We start from the raw sequence: 20189 nt of genomic DNA, 5'->3' as shown, positions 1-20189 counted from the left end.
GATAAAAGTAGTTCAAAACCCTATAATATTATCATTGAATATTTTATATATTTTTTGAAACAAATATATATTACTCGCTTTTATTATATGTTAGGAATTTTACACTGAAATTGTAAAAAAAAAATAGTTAGAGATTCATGTTTATTATGATTATTTCTTTTAGTTGTTCTAAAAATTTCTCTTATTTTAATATTTTCCTGCATAGTGCTTATGGGTTATAAGCACTGAAATATTGTAATGAAAATAAAATCAAGAATACAACAATTCCAAGCATTAGGAAAAGTTGTAAGATAAAAAAATAATTAGAGAACTTGAAAATACATAATTTTTATGATGATAAAAAAATCACAAAAAATAGCGAGTTTTAATCTTATAAAAGTTAAAAAAAAAACAGAGAAAAGATTATATATGGATTCATGTTCATGTCTCTTATTTATAAATTGAAAAGACATCAATCCATCAACTTGTTTCATTCAATTAACACTTTGATTGATTCAAACATCACATTACTTACTATATGTGCCTTTTCATGGAAATAAACCGTCTAAAATGAATAACAAGTATTCATCATAAACAATAATCAGCAAAACAAAGTAAGAAATTAAACACAAAACAACAACCCATCCGCGCAGTTTTGTCACTGGGTGCGTCGATAGATCACCGGTGCACCGACTTCTGTAATGCAGTTACAACTACACGCCTACACCAATATTTCACCTAGAACTTTTTTGTCCAATGTAACAAACAATATGAAATAAAAAAAGTAATTACTATTTACTATAATGCACTTGTAGTTACACCAACATTTTCACCTTTTCATAAAATGCATGCTAGAGAAAGTAACTGATGAGGAATGTATTTTAAAAAAAAATGTAGAACAATGCAAATTCCAAGTCCACACATTAAATATAGCCAACTATCTCACCACCATCTTCCATTGCAGAAGTAATTACTACCATGTTACATACTCACCTTTTCTGCATTATATAAGTCGCATCACTACACCCTCATTCACTCATACACACAACAAATTAAAATTAATAGTGAGTGAAAAAAAGAGAATATGATGAGCACTAAGTTTAGTATTGCATTTCTAGTGACACTAATTTTAGTGCACTCTGCATTGGCCGCAAGAAATGCACCAACTACTATTAATACTAAAAACACTAATGTAGTTGACACTCACACTAAGAAAACTAGTGTAACACCAACTAATGACAAAAAGAACTTTGTTTCCTTTGGTGGTATTGGTGGTGCTGTTGGTGGTGTTGCTGGTGTTATTCCTATTGGTGGCGTTGGCGGTGTTGGAGGGTTAGGTGGACTTGGGGGTGTTGGAGGTGGTGCTGGCGGACTCGGTGGCTTAGGTGGTGTTGGAGGTGCAGGTGGTGGACTCGGTGGTTTAGGTGGTGGTGTTGGTGGTTTGGGTGGTGGTGTTGGCGGTGGAGCTGGTGGACTCGGTGGTATAGGTGGTGGAGCTGGTGTTGGTGGTGGAGCTGGTTGTGTTGGAGGTATCCCTTAAGAAGTTTCATCATTATTATCGTACCCAGTATATGATCGTAGAAGTTTAGTTATGTGAAATCATAATTAAAGTGTTACATTATGGTTTATTATTTGAGTAAAGACTATTGTTTTGTGATTATTACTCTATATATCTTAACTATTGGAGTTTTTAATTTCTTGCAAGTGAAGTTATGTTATATTTGTGATGTATGCAAAGAGAATTAGGTTGTAGATCTTTCTCTTTCATATGTTGTATTTATCATCTTGAGTATTAATGGATTGTTCCCTAGCTTTGTTTTTGTTGTTTAATTACTTTGTTAATTAGTATGATAGTTTTCTTGTTTGTACAATAAAAAGTTTGGTAACTTAATAGTTGTAAGTTGATCTCCAAGCTCTCCTCAAAACATCTATTTATACCTATCTCAAGCATATATAAGTGTTCGATACTAATTTAAATATAATATATTTTAAATTTTATAGTGCAAGTATATGTTTTTGATAGGGTTTTACGTATTATAATAGATTTTAGTTTTTTTTTTTAAATTTTAACACAGTTGAATTAATTTGAATAACTCTAAATTAAACTGAAATGTAAACTCTTTAAATTTTGCAACACAGTATACTTAGTCAATTAACCAAGTAATTATGACATAATATAATTTGCCTTTTATTCATATTGATCCATTTATTTTAATTAAACTTAAAAAAATATTTTTAGAATGAAATTAGTAGCTATTTATTATCCATCCATTATAATAAAAAGCCAATGCAATAAATGTTAAAACCCTACTTCAAGCATTGCCTTTAGTTTTGCCTTATAATGTAGGACATTACTACTAATGGCAACAAATTCTTAAATTAATCAACACATAAAAGCATCGATTAAATTTCTTAGTTTGTATTCTAATGATGGTATTCTTTTCTAAATATAGGATAATCTATTAATGATATATTATTACTTTTCTTTTTAATCAACCCACGTTTATAAATGGATAAGATTAATTTATAAAATATTATAAATAAAATTATACTCTATATACATGATTTTCTATCATAAATAATTACGATACATTTTTAATTTTGAATATTGGATATCAAATTACTCATTTAGGTAATAAAAATATATATTTGTTGATGTATCATTTATAAATTATCAAAAATATTATCGTACTGAATTAAGACAATAGAAAACATTATTGAAACGATGTTTTTATAGATAATCTACAACTTACATGACAACATTGATCAACAAATTATGTAAAAAAATAATAATTAATTTTGATACTTTATTAATTCCATTATACTTGCGGGTTTTTTTTGCTACTATTCATTATTAAAACTTGTTTTTAATAAGACTGCTAATGTGCAAGAAAGAATATTCAAATGAAATTTTATTTGAATCGTCTAATCGTATACTTTTGTAAGCTTATTTCAAAGATATAAAAAGTATTGAAGTTTTTTCATTAACTTTGTGTAAATATTCTATTGTTGACACATAATAAAGAGAACAAACCAAGCATATATATAATAACAATACATTTTTATAATTATGTCAATATCAAAATTACATTATAACTTAGTCATAGAAAAATTACACGAGTATCATCATCATCAGCAACTTAATATCTTGCTTGAAAATATAGTTTCGATTTGAGAAAATGACGGACAATCAATAGTCTCATAGTATCTAATAATCTAGTATTAATTGTATAAATTGAGATATTTGGTTGTACCAAACAGTACGTACTGTGCTTGAAGTAATAGCTTCGTACGAATGCACCCAATTACAGCATAACAGTTAACTATTTATTTAATCCCAATAATTAACTTAGTTTTATTGACATAATTATAAATGTTTACTTTTATTTAATATTAGTTTAGTCCATTAAACAAAAAGGATAGGTTGTGTTAAAAAGTATGGGAGTATAGGACAAATGATGAAAAACCAAGTTAAATTTCAACATATAATTAATGAATGCCTATTTAATGGATGTTGTTGAAAACCCTACTTCAACCAATTACTTCAATTTTGCCTTAAAAATGCATCAGAATCTGTTGCATGTACGACCTTTTTACTTGGACTCTATTGAATTTTATGTTGATCAATAATCACATCAACGAGTCAGATATTAGATTGATGATGATGAATAATCACATCAAATAAATATTTTAAATATTCCATCAAATTTACAAAAAATAGAAAAAAAATATCTGACATAATTAATAAATCATGACTAGATTTTTTATTTTTGGTTCGATCGAAACTTAACTTGAAATCAGACTAAAAAAAATTAGTTGGCTAACATTCGATCCGAATTTGAAATTCTACCGACTTGGAAAAAAGGAAAAAATGGGTCAATTTGACCGTAATTTGAACCAGATTTTTCAGAAACGTTTTATTTTTACATTTTTAGCATTTTAAGTCAAAATTTATTTGTTGATATCTTAAAAGCGGTATACTAATTCACTTTATTAGAAAAATTACTTAAAATTTATTTCAAAAGAGATTAACAATTAGTAATATAAAACCTAAAGTAAACGAGTCAACCAAATTTAAAGGTTACATACTTACATTACTCAAAAAAGAACCAAAGCTTATCCAATTGAATATTTTAACTGGTCTATCTAAACGTTACTCGATGCAAAATCATACATCATATGATTAATGTCAACTAATATTCTTTAGATTAAATTAATTAATTTTAACTGGTCAAACAAATCCACTAATTAATTAAGTGGATTTAGTTAACAACTATTTTTGACAAATTAGTTATCATTATAATTTTTCTCATAGATTTTCATCACCAATAGCAAACGAGCTAGTGAAATACCAATTAATAAAGAATGTGGTAAACAATTATAAACTCATACTATTCGTGACGATTCAAAATTACGACTGCTCAAAATAACATACAGTTACCAGCAGTGTCCTATGGTGACTTATCTTGGACGTTATTTATGTGAATTTAAGTCTTTAACCATTAGTCCAACTGTCCATGACACTGCTGTGAGAGATATAATATATTTTGAAAGTTTAACCATCAACTTAAATTTATTTTTTAGAAAATTCCTTGACAACGACAATCGAATCTATAGATCTTTAATCTATTCATCAATGTTTGATCAAGTGAAATGCGGACTGCATGGCATGGCCTATGTGGTCCACTTTTGTAGTCTATTTTCACAATCTATTTTTTAGTTTGTTCGATATATTTTAATAGTAAATAATAATATTTTATATTTTTGTTACCCTTAAAATATACATTATGTGTGTTGATGAAAAATCAATTACAAATATTTCAAAACAAAGCCTAATATCTCAAATATGATTGTTAGTTTGTTACTTCTACACAAGAACATACATGTGATGTTGGCTGACTCAGCTTAGTCAGGCTTATGACCTGTACTTCTCAATTCTGACCACACGGTTTTGCAATAATGCTGCCATGCATTTTGTTTATTGCATTTCCAACTTTTTTTCGTGATTAATCTCTATTTTCGTTATTAACTAATTTTACTAACTAAAGTGAACACACCCTGTTAGAAGTATCTCGTTCAAAAATAATTTATTGATAATAATAAATTATTTTAATTTACTAATTTACCGAGCACGCACCAAACTATCAATCTGTGCTAAAATGATCACTAAGAAGTTGTTTAACCAAATACCCATTTATTCAATATGTACCAATTTTCGTATCCAAATCCTTTTATCTATTTATGAATTGTCTTAACTGGATTTGCCCGATTCCAAGTTGCAACTATGCATACTTGATAAGAAACAAAATGCAGGTTCCGTTAAATTATGTGGATAAGATTAAAAATTAAAGAAAATAAGCGAAAAAATATAAATAATAATTAAAGAAAGTGCTGGAGAATATTGACTAAATTAAAAATATTACAAGTTCAAAAAAAAATTAAAAAATAGAAATTCTAATTATCTAATTGGGATAGGGGACAAAGTATTTGTGCTATATTAAGGATGGCGTCAGACGAAGATTCGTTATAAATTAATTATTACTCCCAACGTTTTTTTTTTATCTTCCACATTACTATAATAGGTAGTTTTAAAAGTTCTTCCACTTTAGAATACTTTCTATTTTTAGAAAGTTTTTATCCTACTTTTACCCCCTTAAAACCCCCTTTTCTTTTAATGTACCCCTTTTCTTTTATTTATAATTATTTTCTCTCTCATACTTTCAATACAATCATTACTTCACACTATTATTTAATTAAAATAATACCTACTACAACCTCATACTTCCAATATAATCATTATTTCACACTACTATTTAATTAAAATAATATCCACTACAACCCAAAAATTCTATCTTCCTTAATATGTGTGAAAAACCCAAAATGAAAGATAAAAAAAGAACGGAAGGAATACTATTATTATTATTCTTTATGTTTCATCAAAAATTTGATTTACTTTTCTTTTACTTAATCCTATATAAGTTTATCTCCTTTTTATTTTGTGTTTCACTCTTATAGTCTTATTTTTAATTTTTATTCACATGTTTATCTTATCTTACCTTATTATCATCCATACATTCCTATTATACTTTTCTTAGGAAATAAAATTTTATGTGGTAACCCTAAGGTTTTAGATTTTCCACGTGGTAATCAAAATTTTTAAAAAATCCATGCGGTAACCTTGAGATTTATCAAATTGTTCGTTCGTGACCTTTCGAAGCTTAATTTACCAAAATTTCGAGGTTTACCAAAATTTTGTACATAAAACGTTAGCAAACGTTAATTTCGAAGCTTAAAGGGTACTGTACGCCTATTTATATGACTCACCATTTTAAATTCCATCAGTTTTAATATTTTTCCCCAAAACATAAACCTTAACTCTACCATTTTTCGTTCAAAATCACCATTTCAAATCACATTTGAATTTGGGAGAAAATGTAATTTTAATGTAAGATAGTAGGGTTAGAATTTATATTTTAATAAAAAAGTTAAAATTGATAAAATTTAAAATGGTGATGAATCGTATTCAAAGCCTAATTACCACGGAATTTTCATAAAAGTTTTTGTTGTCAGTAGTCGCTGCTGGATTAAATGTTTACTGGTCCGTAAACCTCATATTAATTAGAGTGCAGAATGTGTACGATTCTGATCAATCATCAGGATACAGATGGATGAAGGTCTGCGCTTCTCGTATCCCTTTTTTTCATGTTTAGTGCGATAATAATTTTTATAGTTATTTTCCAGAGTTTTCTTTTACTCCTTATTTTGTTATATTTTCATTTATCAATTTTTGTAACAAAAATATAATAATGTTACAGTTAATTCAAATTCTCATTTTAATGTTAAGTTTTTGTATTTTTTCGACAATATAAAATTGATGATATTATCAACGACTCTTTATTAAATAGATTGATGACATTTTATATCTCAAATTATTAGAAATTCCAAACTGATAAAAAAAATAAAATTGGTTTTTTTCCTATTTAAATTCCCAAAATGGTATCTAATAAGCTGAATCCACTTCATTTTCTTCTAAAAATTTCTATCTTTCCTCCCACTTTACTCTCTAGAAGGTATGAAATCTTTATCTTAAACTTCATTTTGGTTATTTTTAAAATTTATGGTTTGAAAGTAGTAAATTTTTTTTGTTAATTGCATGTTTTTTAAGGGCGAGGGTTTTATGATACAGAGTTTGAATTATAGGTTAAATGAACCCACATTATTTATTATAATGATAATGGAGCTATAAATTAAATTATTATTTCTTGAAATTACAAATATTTAAAACATTGTGTTAATTTGTTAATTATGTCATGATATCATGTCAATTTTGTCAAAGAATCAATTCAACCAAAAGCTTAAGTTAATGGTTGAGGTCCCTAGATATGTTATATACTCTAACACGCCCAATTACAGGGGAGCCCTTTAGGCTATATGCCTATAAGTATGAATGTAACACGGGTCCTCCTCATACATGGTGTTAAATATTCTACTTTAAATGAAATGAGGGGTGGTTGAGATTCGAACCCGTGACTTCTTATTACACTGGCTCTGATACCATGTCAAGGAACCAATTCAATCAAAAGTTAAAACTGATGGTTGAAGCCTCAAGATATTTTATATACCCTAACAGGATTTAAAATTGTATAATTGAGCATTTGAGCTTGAATACATGTTGATGTTCTTGTAAATTGCTATTTAAGGCAACTTTAATTAATAGTAATTGAGCTTGAACTTAAATTGATGTTATCTCCAATATGGTTAATTTAGGCAGATTTAGGATTTGGTACACATAAATTTCTTTATTATAGGGTTTGAAAAAGAAGACATTGTTCATTTGAGCATTTACTTAAATCTTGTACTAAATCAAGAAAATGTGTCAAACTCTATTCTTATTTGTAAGCGTTTTGATCGTTTCTTTTGAGTTGTATTTTATATTTAAATCTTTGTATTGTGAGTTTTACTATATTATGAATATTATGAATATTTTTAAGTATTTATTTCATTTCTTTTGTATTTTGATGTAGGTTCAATAAAAAAAAAAGGAAAAAGATGGTGTACAAACAAAAAGAAATTCAACAAAATTTTGTAATTTTATTTTGGTTTAAAGTTATTTTGGTGAATATCTTAAGTATTGTAATTTAATCCTTAAGGGTGAAGCCATATGAATTATTAGTTTATCATATTTTGTAGTATTTGATGAAAAAATTTCAACCAAAAAATCATCTATTTTTTTTGTCATATACGGAGGGCGAAGGCCAATGATATGAACTATACAGCTAAAAATATTATGTCAAAAAATTCTAAAACCGAGAATCTAGGGTGTCGACTCGCTTTATTCAGATATGTGATATTCTAATACCTGTCAAAGCGGGTCGCGACATAGGATGCTTATATAACTACCCAATTTTTAAGACAATGCTAGACTTAAACTTGTTCGAATAGTTGTTGGTGTTTACCACTAGTGCATTTTCGCGACAATCAATGCCAACATGTTGACTTGCAAAGTCATCTACAAGGTGAGCTTTGTGCCTCTCAAACAGACCATTAGAATACTTGACAAAAAATTAAAGAGAATGAATTACATTGACATTAACATTAGAAGGTTTAGAAAGTAAATCTCACGTCTTATTTCTAATTAAAGCATCAAATTTATTAATAATAGCCAAATTTCAATTAGGGTTCTTAAGTATAGCTAGTGGGTTACGGTAAAGAAAAAAAATCAAAATCAAAATTTAGGTAAGATGTCCTTCATGATATTTGGGTTATGCTTAAAAATACTATGTTGGCTTCTAGTTATGGGCCTAGAGATGATTGAAAGGGAAAACTAGAAAAAGGTTCCGTAGATGGGGTTGTTGATTCGGTTTCTGTGGGCTGAGCGTTGTTAATATTTGTGGGCTGGGTTATTGAAATTTGTAGGTTAATAGGTAAAGGGTTTAGGTAGATCTGTTGGGTTGTTGTGGTTAGTAGATAATTATATTTATATTTATTTTAATAAAAATTTTTTAAAATAAGTTTAAAAAAATTGTTCGCCGTCAATAGTTACACCTATTACTCATATATTATCTCTTTTGTTCGCTGTTAGTAATATCGAACAAGGTGAAAATTTTTTAAAAGATAAATTTTGAGTTATTATTTCTTCTAATTACATTTTAACTTTTGAACAAGTGTTGTCGCTAATAAAGATAATATTACAATTATATGACTCTAAATTCAAGTGAAAGCCAATAAACAAAATATTCATATAATATAATGTTATACTTCCTTTGGTTTTTATAGTTATTACAGTTCTGTTTTTCACGATATCTAATGCACGATTTTAATTTTTAATATCTTTAATTTGATGTGATAAAAAATTATATAAAGTTAATATTATAAAAATATGAATTAAGACGAATTAAATAAGATCTACCAATAGAACGGGGAGCTAAGTATAACGGTAAACACCAATAGAAGGATTAGTATGATAAGGCTTAATGTAGATATATATCTCCAGCTCTAGCTAGTAGCTATAATAGTTGATTACAGCAGATAGTGACGACGACGATTAAATTAGTAGGTGGTAACAAAATGACAGCAGACAGCATGATATATAAACAGCATGCATTGCAGAGTGTCAATAACAGAAAGAAGGAAGAAGAAACGTGTCATAAATCCTGCATGCCTTCTCACAAGTGTCCTCGTAACTTCAGCCATCATTCATCTGTTGTCATCTCTATCTTTCTCCATAAGTCCCGATATTGTCTTATTTTCTTTTAACTTAACATAAGTGATCAAATAAACTAAGGTAGCTTCTGATCAATTGATCATTTTAATTAGTACGTATTGGGTTTTTGATAATTAATTAGGTTGTGTAGTTTAATTTGCACTGGTCGTCTACGCCGTTTTGATCTTATACGAAGCATATATGGCGCCGCCACGGAGATATGCATTTGGAAGGCCGGAGGAGGCGACTCATCCGGACTCAATGAGAGCTACTTTGGCTGAATTTATCTCCACTTTTATCTTTGTCTTTGCTGGTGAAGGCTCCCAGCTTGCTATTCGTATGCTCTTTTTTTCTCCTTCCTTCTTCTCTTAGCGTATACTACATTATCGTGCATAGGAGTACTAATTAAATTGATGTTTTAGTATTAGATTTCCTTCAATTATTGAATGATATATATTGATTATATCAATTGATTAATGATGTTTAGTGGATTTAACATATGCATTTTTCATATTTGGTGATAAATACTCTACTTAGAATGATTAGGGGTGTACGAGATTCAAACACGCGTAATCTATATTTAACTAAAAACTTAAAAAGGAAAATTCAACATGGTAGCATTGAACGACTTTCTGAAACGCCTGTGGTAGCTCTTTGTTAAAATTTTTCCACGTGGTAGCATCTGGTTTATGCACTATCGAGTTGTCGTAGCAGTTTTCCTTAAATTCTTGTCAATTTCCGTTTAGTTTACCATTTTAATGTTTCTACCTTTATTGTGTTAATTGTTGTCTTTATAGTTTAACCTTAATTACTTAATTATTTTATGCTCTTAAATACGCTCTAAAATGTTTTAACAATTTCGTTTTCATTCAAAATTAATAAGGTGAATTAAACGTTATGAAAACAAAATTATTACAACATTTAAGAGCGTTTGATAAATTAAACGTCAAAATGGTGAATTAAACATTTGAGATCAAAAAAATGATTTAAAGCAAATTATAAAGACAACCACGGATAGAAATGTTAAAATGGTGAACTATACGAAAATTGATAAAAATTTAACGAAAAATGTTACGGCAGTTAAATAGTGCACATACTGGATCGGGATTCTACCTAGAATTGTTGAGGGGTAGAATCGAAATCGGTTATCGTAAAATCGTGTGATTATATAAATATGCATCTGACCTCTTAAGTTTTAAGGTCTAAATTAGAACTTATTTGACTTATTTATTAAGTTTTGAAAACAAAAATACTTTTAATAATTATTTTTAAATGGCAAATTAAGAAAAACATGAATAACATGAATTTTATAAAGATATTCATATAATTATTTTAAATATTATATGAAAATGTATTACGATGTAGGATTGTAGAATCGTGTTATGATCCTATCTACGATCTAGATCGGTCGCTTATTTTTGGATCGTAAAATCGTATATCAGAGGGATTCTAATAACTATGACCACTGGTGTTTCATAAAAGTTTGATGCTGAAATTTTCCAAAACATAAAATAATATTTAATGTCTTCAAGTCTTGTATGAAGTTGTCTCATCATGAGACAAGCTAGCCCACATAATAAGATTATTTTTCTAATTAATTATTTTAAGATTGTAATTTGCGAGTGATTATTTAAGATTATAAGTTATCACACTAGGAATATAAAATGATCACTTTAAAGTTATAAGTTATCAGATTAAGACTAAAAAGCGATCAATTAAAGACGGTGTACACTGAGTCAATTCATAGAGATAATTACCGTAAAATAGTCTTATTTGAAAATTTGAGATTATGTTATATACTCTATTATAGAAATAAATGAATTACTATATACCAACAAGTTTGAGGGGTGAAGGGAGGATTTTAAATTTCAACTGATTTACTTTTTAAATCGAAGAAGTCACAACCCAAAATCGGCATGATGATAATGAGAGCATGATGATATAGATTAAGAACAGTCGTATTCTAATGAAATGTCTCATTTGATTTTTAATATTATTCACCGATCACCATTCAATTGTGTTTTTATTCTCAATTTATAGGTTGAAATGTCTAGTCAAATGAATGCAATGAAATCTTGTTTCTCTCATTTCAAGTTAAATTTCATTAATCTTAACTTTTAATTAGAGGTTGAAATGTCTAATTATATTGGCTCTGATATCATGTCGAGGTACAACCCCAATCAAAAGCTTACTCGAGGATATATTGTAATACTTATATCAACTTTAGGATCATACGGTATAATTATGCAATTATATAGTGAAAAAAAATGGTGAAATTTCAGGGAAGTTATACGGCGATGCAGCACCGGCTGGTGCCTCGTCTTTGATGATGATAGCGATTGCACATGCATTTGGATTGTTTGCAGCAGTCGCAGCAAGTTTAAATGTATCCGGAGGCCATGTCAATCCTGCTGTTACATTCGGTGCCCTTGTTGGTGGTCGAGTCTCCTTTGTTCGTGCCATCTTGTATTGGGTAGCACAACTGTTGGGTGCAATTGTCGCCGCCCTATTGCTAAGGCTCTCTACCGATGGCCTGGTACGTCTTAATAACTATTTATTTAGTGTTGTCGTTGACTTTTAATAAGAATCGATCACCAATATAAACTCTCTATTTTGCCGCAGAGACCAATGGGATTAGGAGTTGCATACGGAGAAGGCAATCTCAACGCTTTGCTTTTGGAGATCGTGATGACATTTGGTCTAGTGTACACGGTATATGCTACCGCCATTGATCCCAAACGAGGCAGCTTAGGGACGATTGCTCCTTTAGCTATCGCGTTGGTAGTAGGAGCAAACATTCTAGTGGGTGGTCCATTTGATGGTGCATCGATGAACCCTGCTAGGGCATTTGGTCCGGCCTTAATTGGATGGAGATGGAGGAACCATTGGATTTATTGGGTCGGTCCATTGATAGGTGGTGCGCTTGCTGGGCTCATATACGAGTTTATTGTGATTCCAACGGAGCCTCCTCACGCTCACCAACCTTTAGCACCCGAAGACTACTAAAAAGACGGAAAAATGTAAACAGTGCATAGTTGTCTTATGTGTTTGTATGGAGTACTGCTTTGATTTTGGACTTGGTTTATTTTGTTGTGTGTATTCTCTTTGTTTTGGAACTTTTCTTTTAGAGGCATATAGTGGTATGTTCTCTCAAATAAGAGGTCTCATTGCCTTTGTTTTCAATGCATTATACGTTCCTTTTTATCTTGTATTCATCGCAGTCCGCAATGGATTTGATTATTGGTATTAAATAATCAAAATGTTAGATTTTGTATTTAAATGACAAGAATGATAATAAAAATCTAATTTAATTTAAATAATTGTGATAAAAAATATTGTAAATTTTATACGGAAAAGAATATTTAAGTATAAATATAATAGATTATAACTCTTGTCAAGCAATATGGAACTATAGTAGATTACATCTTCATTATCAAACTATATTAGCTGTATGCCTGTATAGTAAGAGGATGTTTTAATAAAACTTTACTTTGATGTTCGTTAAATTACTTCTACTTAATTGACACAAAGGTCTTTTTGTAATACGCATAATTACCTAATTAATGTTATTCCAAAAAAAACCTAATTAACACCTAATTATGTTGTTCAAAAAAAACCCTAATTAATAAAAAGTATGAATATACGAGTTTTTTTTGTTTTGAGGTAGTGTCATTAAGAGACAATCTTACAATGAGTTTGTAGTTCAATTGATAAGACTACATATTACATGGTTTATAGTTCATAAACAATACAAACAATATCCAAAATTATACACTTTTAAATTAATTTCAATAAAAAATATATAAATTAATATCTTTTAATATATATATATATATATATATATATATATATATATATATATATATATATATATATATATATATATATATATATATAATATAAAGTAGGCCGAGAGTGGGGTGAAGGTGATTATTTGGGTCACTTGGTTGATTCCGGATCAGTTTAAAGTTGGTCTTTGTGTCCATATTGTTTTTAAATAATTATAAATTTATTTTAAAGTTGGGTCAAATCGAATTCATTTATGCCATGCTTGAGAATCATGATTTCATTTGAAAATCTAAAATTGCCTTAAATTTATTATTTGATAAAACCCAAATTTGGATTTGTATCAACTCTACGTCTCTACCATAGTATTAAAATTAGTTAAAATTGAAAAGTTGAGAATGACTTCTTACACATTATCATTCTTAAACTATTCATTTATAATTTCATGATTAAAATCTACAGTTTAAAATGAAATATTTATTCCCAAACATAATCTTACAAAATCCAATAAACAAAGTTCCTAGGTATAAATGCTCCAACTATGACGTGTGATGTTATCTTTTAGGAGTGCAATTATACACCAAAACCCTCTCTTGCTCAGTGCTAACTGCTAAGTAGTCAGTAGTTTCGCCCCATTTCGATCTTCTTAACCCCCAAATTCTCCCGACTCCTTCATTTTGCATCTCCCAACAATGGGCCAAAACAGCAGTGGTTTAAACCGCCAAGGCGGACGGAAACCAGACGGCGACAAAAAGGAGAAGAAATACGAGCCAGCAGCACCACCATCACGCGTCGGCAGAAAGCAGCGTAAGCAGAAAGGTCCTGATGCTGCTGCTCGTCTTCCTGTTGTTACTCCCTTATCAAAATGCAAACTCAGGCTTCTTAAGCTTGAAAGAATCAAGGATTACCTTTTAATGGAGGAAGAATTTGTTGCTAATCAAGAAAGACTTAAGCCTCAAGAAGAAAAAACTGAGGAAGATCGTTCTAAAGTTGATGATCTTCGTGGGTCTCCTATGAGTGTTGGGAGTTTGGAAGAAATGATTGATGAGAATCATGCTATAGTTAGTTCTTCTGTTGGCCCTGAGTATTATGTTAGTATTCTTTCCTTTGTGGATAAGGATCAGTTGGAGCCGGGCTGTGCTATTCTAATGCATAATAAGGTAATTCTATCTGGTTTTTTTTCAAGTTGTAATCATTCTTTTTATGATTGTTTTGATTGAGTTGGTTCTGTTATTGGATGAAATTAGGGTTTGTTTTTGGTGGGTTCTGATTCAGAGGCGAAGCCAAGACTAAAAGATGAGGGATGACTTAAAATGTTTATATTGATATTTACATAGATTTTTAAGTGAGAGGAGTCAAAATTGTCTAGATATGTGAACATTTTTGTTATGTTTGCAGCCATACCAGCAATCTGAATTAAACCTAATCGGTAGGCAAAATACCTCATGTATGCATTGATTTTTGAGGGTCGGTGTGGCCAGCCCGGGGCCAGCCGGCCTGCCTGCTTTTGCTTCCAATGATTTTGAATAGTGTTTCTTGTTAACTTGTGACCTAGTTTGCTGTATGAATACGCAATTCACTTCTGGTTTTATCGCGGTAACGGAACGCTGATGCAGTAACGAAAGCGATGTGGTTATCATAGCATCTAAATATCGGTCGACACCATAAGATATCCCTTGATACGACCTAAAATGAGATTCTTTTACACTATTACGAAGCGGGGAACATCGGTTCGTTTATTTTGAATATCTTTAAAACATGTCCGTTGCGATGCTATGTAGCCTTGTTTTTACTCTATGGTCATATTCCTATTTGCCCACTATAGTTAGCATCTGGCATGTTTGGGCTTGTAATTTTTGGGGGATTGGTGTATTTTAGAAGGAGATAATTCAACTTCATTTACGATTTGATAACCTTCTAAAGCTGCTTGAATGAATCACAAAAGTTCAGTATCTTATTTTGGAGTAAATGATGCAGAGCGTAGTAATAGTTGGTACGGTTTTGCAAGCTGGTCAATTTCTTGGCTAAAAGTAGTGAATTTGCATTAGTTCAGATTTTGTTTTCCGGCTATGAGTTTATTGAGTGAGATACAACTTAGCTGGAGTATTTTGTACTTTCTCAAAAGAGTAGTGTGTAGGGTATGAGGATATGTTATTAGATTGAGTGTTTCTTATGTTTGAGAGCTAGAACAGGATTGGCAATAGTCTTTTTAAATGCCATCGTAATCATGTGTGTTACTTCTGTTTAAGCTAAGTGATATTATCAACTATTTTCTCAACTGAGGAACGTGCTTGATTGGATTCCACCATCTATGCTTGTATGAAAATTTAATGGACATCCTGTATTGTATATTTTGGCTCCTGAGGGTGTAGAAGTGTGTATTTCTTTGACTTGCAGAAATGTCTAAACATGAGAACTATACAATATATAGGCAACATCATCTTAGGATGAAGGCTTCCTGGAAGAAGAGGATTGCATGATATTTTATAATTTTGGGCTTTGATGCTTGATTTTTGTTTTTCTGTGTTTATAATGCATAAATTGATAGGTTCTTATTTGGTTTGATTTTGGAGCTCTTGCCTCTTGTGTTCAATATCCGTATTTTGTTAGAGACACGTGCTATAACATAGTCAATTTTGTTTCTATAATATATTGCTTAGGAAACAGTAATGTTTTTTTCAAAAAGGATTAACTTTAGTTCTTAAGGAGGGTAAGCTGATGTTCAACGTTGGCATTGTCAAGGCACTTTTCAATCAATGCCATTTTGCTTTTTGATAAGGTCTAATATTGCTACGCACAATATAATGGTGTCTCTGGGATATTTTTTTTCCTTATTGCAGCACTTGGAGATGTGTTATGCCCTAAAAATTCCGCTATACCTAGATTTTTAGGTCCTTGATGTTTCCTTCATTAGAATCAACTAGAAACATGACTTATTTATTTTTATCAATTTTTGTAGGTGCTTTCTGTTGTTGGTTTACTCCAAGATGAAGTTGATCCTATGGTGTCTGTAATGAAAGTTGAAAAGGCTCCACTGGAATCATATGCGGATATTGGTGGTTTGGATGCTCAAATACAAGAGATTAAAGAAGCAGTTGAGCTACCATTGACTCATCCTGAACTCTATGAAGACATTGGTATTAGACCTCCCAAGGGAGTCATACTTTATGGAGAGCCTGGTACTGGTAAAACTCTGCTTGCTAAGGTATCTAAACATATTACATTTTCTAATGCTTACCAAAGTTATTGTCTGTGATAGATTTGTGTGCTTTTGTTTCAATATTGTGCGATACCTACAATGTGTTAGTGTCATCCTAGTCGCTCCTATATTTATTTGTTAAGTGGTCTTTTTGTGATTTCCCCTAAATACGAATTTCTTGAACTTGTACACAGTGAACGGCTAATCAATTTCAATAATATAGAATATGTTTAATATATTTTAAATCACAGGGTTGTGTAAACTTTGGACAGGTAGTCTTGCTTGCTATTTGTACGTTAAAAATTATCAAATTATGTATAAATGAGAATGGACCTGATGATGGGAATCAACTAAGGAAATTGAGAATAGGATCAGCTTTTGGGAAATTAATTTTGAAATGATCATAGTGCAAATAATTATATCTGAGTTCTATTCTCTCTGTAACTTCATGAGAATTTTTCAGGGTTTGACCATTCTCGCTTTGTTGCTAGAGTCCCTTTGCCTTTGACCATCATGATTCATGTCGGTGTACTTTGAATTCGTACTTTAATTGATGCTAGCTGGTTGGGGGTGATAGCAGCTGACTAAAGTCTAGAATATATGTCTGAATCAGATTGTTGTTTCTCCTCTACTTGAAAAGGTTCAAATATTGTCTTCCTCGATGCAGTGTTACGTACTATTAAATTTTTAGACTGTAGTTGATCATGGAGTCATTGTCTATAGTTAAATGAACCCACCAATTATGATTTCATAAAACATATGATTCTCTTTTTTGCTGTCTTATCAAATTGGGATAATTTATTTTAACAAAGCCCTAGGGATTTCTCGGAAACGTTTTTCACATGGGTTTTTTCTTGTCTAGGAAATGATAGAAGTTCAATTAGTATTGGAAGTATCATGTAGGTAGGACTGATTGTGGAAAACTGAATTGATTTGCCTTATTAGTCTGTGAGGAGAAACGATCTACTTTTCTTCCATTTTCTTTAATTCTTGAAATCTTCTCACGTAACAGATGTATTGTTGTGTGCACTTCCATGTTACATTATTAGATATGCTTGTTATGTCAACCTCATAATTAGTGAGACTGAGCTCTTAGTTTTTAATGTCGCATTAACACTCGTCCTTTTTTATTCACATGATTTTTTGCTGACTTGATGTATTGGTGACTCATGCCATCTTTGTTTTCTTAGGCCGTTGCAAATTCAACATCAGCTACTTTTCTACGCGTTGTTGGCAGTGAATTGATTCAGAAATATCTTGGTGATGGCCCGAAATTAGTTAGGGAGCTCTTCAGAGTAGCAGATGACCTTTCACCATCTATTGTTTTCATTGATGAAATTGATGCCGTTGGGACAAAGAGGTAAACTTAATATAGAACTTCAAGTGACTGGTGTATCTGGTAACCTTTTTGTTGTTCTTTGGCAAAGCCACATATCTAGTAGAAGTTAATTGGTTAAAAGCTTTCAGGTATGATGCTCATTCTGGTGGTGAACGTGAAATTCAGAGGACCATGTTAGAACTTCTCAATCAGCTGGATGGTTTTGATTCAAGAGGTGACGTCAAAGTCATCCTGGCTACGAACAAAATTGAAAGCCTTGATCCAGCTTTGCTTCGTCCTGGTCGAATAGATAGGAAAATTGAATTCCCGCTTCCTGATATCAAAACAAGGAGAAGAATTTTTACTGTATGCTTACTGCTTCACTTGCCCTGGAAATCCAATCATGTAATCCTAACTCTCACCTTATGTTGACATCTCATTGAATATTAACTTTTTGCAGATCCACACTTCGAGAATGACATTGTCTGATGATGTCAATCTTGAAGAATTTGTTATGACCAAGGATGAGTTTTCTGGTGCCGATATAAAGGCGATTTGCACTGAAGCTGGCTTGCTTGCCCTTAGAGAACGCCGTATGAAGGTTAGTTACATTATTACAATATTTGATTAATGTTTAGCTTATAATTGTTTCTCTTATTCTCTTGAACTTTGCTCGAATTGCTAATCAGCAGCTTCATTCTCGATTGATAGTATACATTTTTGGATAAAGTATTACTAAAGTTGAACTTTGGGACGTTCATGTTGTATTCAGGTTACACATGCAGACTTCAAGAAAGCAAAGGAAAAAGTGATGTTCAAGAAGAAAGAAGGCGTGCCAGAGGGACTGTATATGTGAAGAGCCAGCATGTTTTACGATTACGAACTTGACTTGCATAGAATCTGATAACATATGGTTTTTGCCTTAAGTTTCTGTATATTTTGGTTTTACACTCTGTTTTGACATGTGAAAATAGAAGAAAAGAAGGGAGAGTGAAGGATCTGTTTTCTCACTCTGACAAAAACACCTTCCTTCCAATGGTGGAGAGATTTAGGATGGAAATGGAGCTCCATTTTCGGTTTCCTCCCCCTTCTATGTTAGCATCTTTGTTTCTATACGTACCTAATACTATAAAGAAGTCGCTTTCAATCATCTAAATGAAAACATGAAAACTGTTTGGTTCGGCCCTTGTCAGATGGGTTACGGGATGGACCTCCAGCCCTGACTCGGGGAAAAAACATTTTTTGTGAAACAGTTTTCTGTGAAAAGCTTCAAGGGAATATATGGTTAGTGTTGATATTTTCAGTGAAAGATTTCGATTTTAAAAATCAGAACATTCAACATGTGAGTTTTTAGATTCAATTTTTCATTTACGTTATGTGCAATGTTTATCCTATCAGACGTTAATTAATTTTCATTAATCAAGAAAGGCACGCCATTAACTATAGATAAACGGTACAAATGATATAAATTTAAAGACAAAGAAGTTTATAATTAATCCTTAATAACAAATTTCATTTGCAATTGCGATAGCAAACTGGTTGTTCTTCATAAATCAAAACTAAAGAATTTCAAAGCTTTTGACTCAAAAAACAAAGCCAAGTTAGTACTTAGTACTATAGTAAGTCACCAAATCAAAATTGAGTGGGTGTATTTTTTTATGTCCACTCCTTGAAAAGAACACGTGTATGATCTGTCCGCTACTTTTCTTCCCTTCGGATTCTAACTTGTGCGGGATACTAGATTGATGACTCTAACTCTGACATATTCTTTTCTTAATATCTGATTTCTATGGTGTACAATTCTGTTCAACAACTTTTAGATTGTGCTATCACAAGTAAGATTCTTATCTTTCATCCATGAAGTAGGGCCTAAATCTTATCAGATGCTTCATCTTAATTCTCACATCTTTTGACCTTGGATTTCTTCATCCAAAAAGTCTCATGTCAAAGCATATAGGATTCGTTACACAACGAGGGGCTCACAATCCAACTGTGAACAATCACTGTACGTCGACTGTGTATACGATAAGCTAATTTCAATCAATCAAACAAGGCAAACACACATTCATGAATGGTGACCGATACTATAATACTCCCTCCAATTCTTTTCGGTTGTCCCATTTAGTTTATTAACACTATTCATCAATCACTTTTAATTTGTATTTTATTTTTAATCTAGACGTTAAAATATAGTTATGTAGGAT

At 31.0% G+C, this 20189-nt stretch overlaps 3 protein-coding genes across 3 annotated transcripts; all 3 read left to right on the top strand.

Moving 5' to 3' along the window:
- The first annotated feature begins 1009 nt into the window (after positions 1–1009).
- On the top strand, positions 1010–1809 carry LOC130813120 (glycine-rich cell wall structural protein 1-like). Its single transcript, XM_057678854.1, has one exon. The coding sequence runs from the start codon at positions 1064–1066 to the stop codon at positions 1517–1519; it is 456 nt and encodes a 151-aa protein (XP_057534837.1). The 5' UTR covers positions 1010–1063; the 3' UTR covers positions 1520–1809.
- Positions 1810–9613: 7804 nt separating this feature from the next.
- LOC130813119 (probable aquaporin TIP3-2) lies at positions 9614–12854 on the top strand. The gene is made up of 3 exons (XM_057678852.1): positions 9614–10019; positions 11965–12218; positions 12305–12854. The coding sequence occupies exons 1-3, from the start codon at positions 9884–9886 to the stop codon at positions 12686–12688; spliced, it is 774 nt and encodes a 257-aa protein (XP_057534835.1). The 5' UTR covers positions 9614–9883; the 3' UTR covers positions 12689–12854.
- A 1170-nt stretch (positions 12855–14024) lies between these two features.
- Positions 14025–19296, top strand: LOC130813118 (26S proteasome regulatory subunit 4 homolog A). The gene is made up of 6 exons (XM_057678851.1): positions 14025–14628; positions 16428–16673; positions 17858–18027; positions 18135–18351; positions 18446–18586; positions 18758–19296. Exons 1-6 carry the CDS (start codon positions 14161–14163, stop codon positions 18839–18841), a joined length of 1326 nt encoding a protein of 441 aa, XP_057534834.1. The 5' UTR covers positions 14025–14160; the 3' UTR covers positions 18842–19296.
- Positions 19297–20189: the final 893 nt, after the last annotated feature.

The sequence above is a fragment of the Amaranthus tricolor genome, chromosome 5 (assembly GCF_026212465.1).
Source record: "Amaranthus tricolor cultivar Red isolate AtriRed21 chromosome 5, ASM2621246v1, whole genome shotgun sequence".
Classification (NCBI taxonomy): Eukaryota; Viridiplantae; Streptophyta; class Magnoliopsida; order Caryophyllales; family Amaranthaceae; genus Amaranthus; species Amaranthus tricolor.
Note: the sequence above shows the minus strand (reverse complement) of the source record. Positions and strands in the feature narration are given on the sequence as shown.